Here is a 4699-nt window from a genome sequence, read left to right on the forward strand (position 1 = left end):
CTCCTGGGTGCCCACTGGTGCTTGCGTGGGGTGGGGGCGCTGGGGGGTGGCAGCGGGGGCAGCCCCCCCAGGGCAGCTCACCAGGGTGGCCCCAAGAAGCAAAGCTCCTGCGAGGAGCTCCCAGTGGATTGTGGCTCCTCGGGGGCCGTTTTTATTAGGGGGTGATGGAAAAAGAAAAAAAATGCATAAGAAGAATTCACCACCTTTTCCTTGACCGCCCTGGGCTGGGAGCTAACAAGTTTAACCCTTTGCAGTCCTCTTGTTCCTGAGATGAGCTGGGAGAGGATAGGATATATAAGTGTATATCTAGGGGTGCGTGTACACAGGTGACCTTTTTAAAAAAAAAAAAAAAGAAAAAGAAAAAAGAAAAACCAAAAAATGTACGGGGGGGGGGAAAGGAGGCAAAGGAGTTCTGCCACTGTCTCTTGTTCCTTGTCTGGCTCCGGGCTGTTAGTAGACGGCACCGGTGCTGGGGGGAGGCCCCGGGGAGGTGTGATGCATCGTGGTGGCTGGTGGCGGCTGGTGGGGTCCATGGGGTCCACTGAGGGTCTGGGGGTGATACCAGGGGTTGTGCTCCTCCAAAAAGCCCGGGGAAGAGCTGTAGGGAAGCGGCTGCGGGAGCGGGGTCCGGCCCGGTGTGCTGCCGTGCGAGTTACTGTCCCAGACGGCCGGGGAGGGGGGAGAGTTGCAGGCCATGGAGTCGCTGTTGTTGGGGCTGTGCTCCAGCGGCACCTCGCCGTTCTTGTACAGCTTCTTGAACTTGGAGCGACGGTTCTGGAACCAGATCTTCACCTGGCAGGAGGGAGAGGGGTCAGCGCCCCGCCGCCAAAACCAGACACCCGGCTTGAACAGGGAAGGCACCTGGGACACGATGCGGTGTGGGAAGGGACCCCAGACACAGGTGCGGTTTGGGAAGGGACACAGGTGTCATGGGGAGCTTGGACACTGGGCACCACAGGATGCACCCAGGACATGGGTGTCATGGGGACCCCAGACACACCATGAGCAGTGGGAAGGCACCCATAACATGGGCACTGGGGGGCCCCAGAGACATGGTGCATGGTGGGAAGCCCTCCTGGCGACATGGGCGTCATGGGAAGCTCGTCACACCATGCCTCACGGGACACCAGCCCGGCACGCTGGGCGTCAGGAGCGTCGCCAGTGCTGGGTGAGGCGGTGGCACTGGACGCCCTTGGCCCCTGGGGAAGGAGGGGGGGGGGCGGTGGTTGTCACCCAAACAGGATGTCCCTCTGGGAGTGGGTGACGCGCTCCGTCAGCCCTTTGCCGAGTGTCCCCGATTGCTTCACCGCCCAAGGGAGGAGGAGGAAGGCCGGGCGCTGGGGAGCGCCACGCCAAGGGCGGCACAAGGGCGCCGGCGCCAGCCCGCAGGCAGGGAGGGTGTCGGGGATGGGATGGGGTGCGGGGGAGTCGTGCGCTGCGGTGACGGCGGTGACAACCCACTTGCCCTCACACCAGCAGATTGGTGGGGACGATCTGTGCCCACATCAGGTGAACCCCAAAAGCGAGGGTTTAGCCCCAAATCTGGGTGGCTTATGGGGAGGGGCAGCCCATCACACCCATCCCTGCTCTTCCAGTCGAGCCTAAGCTGGCACCCCAGCCCAGGGTCCTTGCTGGGGGATGTGGATCCTGTCCCAAAATCCCTTCTCTCTGCCTGGACCAAGTGGGATGGGGGAGCCAGAGCACCGGGGGGATGGGCACAAGGAGAGCCTTGACGAGTCTGGCCAGGAGCTGGGTCCAGCCTCCAGGTCCTCATGTTCTGGCTGGACTCAGGGCCTGGACCTGCTGCTGGGAAGGGGTGTCCCAAGTACCCTGTCCCAAGCTCCCCATCCTGAGCGCCCCATCCTGAGTACCCTGTCCCAAGCATCCTGTCCCAAGGGTCCCGTCCCGCCTGGGATGTGGTGTTCCCCATTCCTGGGACGCTGGGTGCACTGTTGACCTGGGACCCTCCCAGGCACCAGTGCAGGATTCAGCCTCAGACCCTGCCAGCTGCCTGGGCAGAGCGAGGTCTGGGACCTGGAGAGCAGGGCACGGATGGGGTCCTTCCCTCCTCTCCACCTTTTCCTTGGCAATGCAGATCTGCTCTGCACAGGGAAACCTGGTGGCAGGAAGCCCTGCACCCAAGAGCAAGCAGGCAGCATCCACCCCTGGGGACTCCCAGAGCCCCTCCCGGCTCCCACCATCCAGCTGTGAACAGAGCCCCCTCCCAAACCCCTGTCGATTCAGGTTTTGCAAGGAGGGGAGCAGCTCGCCTCCCAGTCCTGCTGATCCTGCCTGCCTGTGGCTGGGAACCGGGGTGTCAGGGGGTGTCGGGGAGGGGCACAGCCCTTACCTGGGTCTGGGTGAGCCCCAGCTGGGCGGCCAGTTCAGCCCGCTCGGGCAGGGCCAGGTACTGGGCTTTCTGGAAGCGGCGTTGCAGAGCCGCCAGTTGATAGCTGGAGTAGATGGTGCGGGGCTTGCGGATCTTCTTGGGTTTCCCATTGACCATCCGCACCTCTGGCTCCGGCTCCTCCTTCACCGACACTGGGCAGAGAGTGGAGGTGTGAGGCTGGTGCCGGTGAGGGGCTCCCAGCACAGACATCCCCCCCCAGCTCAAGGTCATCCTGCTTTGTGCGGTGGCACTGCCCCATCCCCCAGAGTGTCCCCCGGGTGGCTGTGTCCAGCACAGCTCCATCCTGCTGCATCTCCCGGACCGCACCGGGAACACCGGAGGGGGCTGAGCCCTGCCCCAGCATCCACCCCATCCTTCAGCAGGGACAAGGGACCCTTCCCCAGCCCTGCAGCCACCCCATCCCCAACGCAGGGACAGTGAAAGGAGTGCAACTTTGTGACGTTCCTGCTGCAATCCCAGAGGACTAGCAGGATGGATACGGCCCCTCTCTCCCGAACATCCTACCTGCTTCTTGGGCTGGGAGCTGCTGGTCCCTGTAGTGGCTGTACTGGCGGTAGGAAGGGCTGTAGGAATAGTCGGATTTGGGCGAGTAGGTGCCGGCGGCACCGATGCCGTTGAGGTTGAACTGGTGGTAGGGGTAGTGGCTCACGGGCTGGCTGTAGGACTGGCCCGGGTAGTAGTCGTGCTGGCTGGTGTAGTAGCCCAGATCGGTGACGGAGGACTCGGGTAAGGTGGGAGAGTCCTTGGAGGCAGCATGGCAGCTCAGTGAGCCCGAGAGGTCGGTGAGGATGCTGGAGAGCTTCTTGTCGAAAGACCCGCTCATCGCTGGACCTGGGGTGGGGGGGAGCTGCCCGCCTGGCTGGGGACCCCCCAGGCCGGCGGCTCCAGCTGCCCGCGCGTCAGGCCTGGCGTGCCCAGGGCCGGCTCCTCCACACGGCTCTGGCAAGGAGCAACCAAGAGACTGTGCCCAAACCTCCAGCCCCGGCCGCCTGCTTAAAGCCTTTAATTAGGGAGCAGGGCAGGGTGGGTGCGCATTCCGATTGGCTCCAGAAATATTGCCTGGGAGGCAAAATAGGCTCCTGCCTCCTCTGTGTGTGTGTTTTTTTCTCTTTTTTTTTTTTTTTCCTTCTTTCCCTCTCTCAAGAAACAACAAAGAGTGGGTGAAGGAGGGAGAAGGAATAAATAAAGATCGCAGGCTCCTGTCTGCAGGAGCCAGGGCAGGAGGGGGGCGGCTGGCGGGGCCTCTGGGGACGATGTGGGGCAATTCAGGGGAGGCTTTTGGCAAGGGGATTGGTGGGCCCCCAGGGACTCTTGGTGCTGAGGGGGGATCTGGAGAGGGTGCAGGGTGGGGGGTGTTTGCTGGAGGTAGGGGTGAGGAAGGGTTAGCGTTAGGGAGTAGGATGGATCCAGGCTTGGGGCTGGGTGGCTACAAGGGTATGTTTTAGACACACACACACGGCTTCCACCTTCTCCCAGCACTTACCAGCGTCTCCCAGTTCAGTGCCATCCCCAAGGCAGAGTCCCCCCAGCCTCATGAAGTGGGGGGACCCTCACGTACCCCAAAACTTGCCATCCGCTGCCTGCCCTGTGGGGCCCTTGGGGCAGTGACAAGCCCTGATTCCCGGGACACCCACCTCCTGCCCAGGGGCTCTGTGCCACTCTCCCACCCCCAGCCCAGGCTCGCCCCCCCCCCCCGCTGCCCTAAGAGCCCCCAGCATGTCACCCAGCCCCGGGCCCCAAGCCAGCCCCTGCCACCCCGGCCACTCGCAGGGCTGTCCCCAGGCACCTCCTCCACCCAGCACCGGCGGGGCAGGGGCCGGGGGGGGGGGGGGGGGGGGGGGGGGCTTTGGGGAGGGGACGTTTATTTTGGTGTGGGGTCTCTGCCTCTGCTGGCAGGTCTTTACCCCTGAGATGGGCTGGGGGGCTGCAACGGAGTCTGGGGGCTTTTCCTTAAGCCTGAGCGGGGTTTCTCCCCTCCTGCCCCTCTGTGTGTCCCCCCGGGGCCTGGCCCCTCCCTCGCCCCCGGCCCTCGGGCCCCGAGCCGTGCCGCGCGGTGAAATGATGCCACCTGATGGCTGTAGCGGGGAGCTGCGCCGCCGCTGGGATCGAGGGTTCGAGGCCCGGTCCTGCCGCCAGCACCGGAGGCACCGGTGAAGCAGGAAAATTATCAAAAATGTGAACAGAATGGAAATTGAAAGCATGGAATAGGAAGAGGAAGAGGAAGAGGAGAAATAGAAATAACATAATAAAAACAGAAATACAGAAATAGAATTAGGAAAATAGAAAAAC

General features: G+C 62.9%; 1 protein-coding gene across 1 annotated transcript; it reads right to left on the bottom strand.

Annotated features, from left to right (window-relative positions):
* Positions 1-396: 396 nt before the first annotated feature.
* Positions 397-3314, bottom strand: DLX3 (distal-less homeobox 3). The gene is made up of 3 exons (XM_005439405.3): positions 2915-3314; positions 2351-2541; positions 397-792 (listed from the first exon to the last, which is right to left on the bottom strand). The coding sequence occupies exons 1-3, from the start codon at positions 3231-3233 to the stop codon at positions 451-453; spliced, it is 852 nt and encodes a 283-aa protein (XP_005439462.2). The 5' UTR covers positions 3234-3314; the 3' UTR covers positions 397-450.
* Between the last annotated feature and the right edge of the window lie 1385 nt (positions 3315-4699).

Source organism: Falco cherrug, chromosome 20 (assembly GCF_023634085.1).
Source record: "Falco cherrug isolate bFalChe1 chromosome 20, bFalChe1.pri, whole genome shotgun sequence".
NCBI classification, from domain to species: Eukaryota; Metazoa; Chordata; class Aves; order Falconiformes; family Falconidae; genus Falco; species Falco cherrug.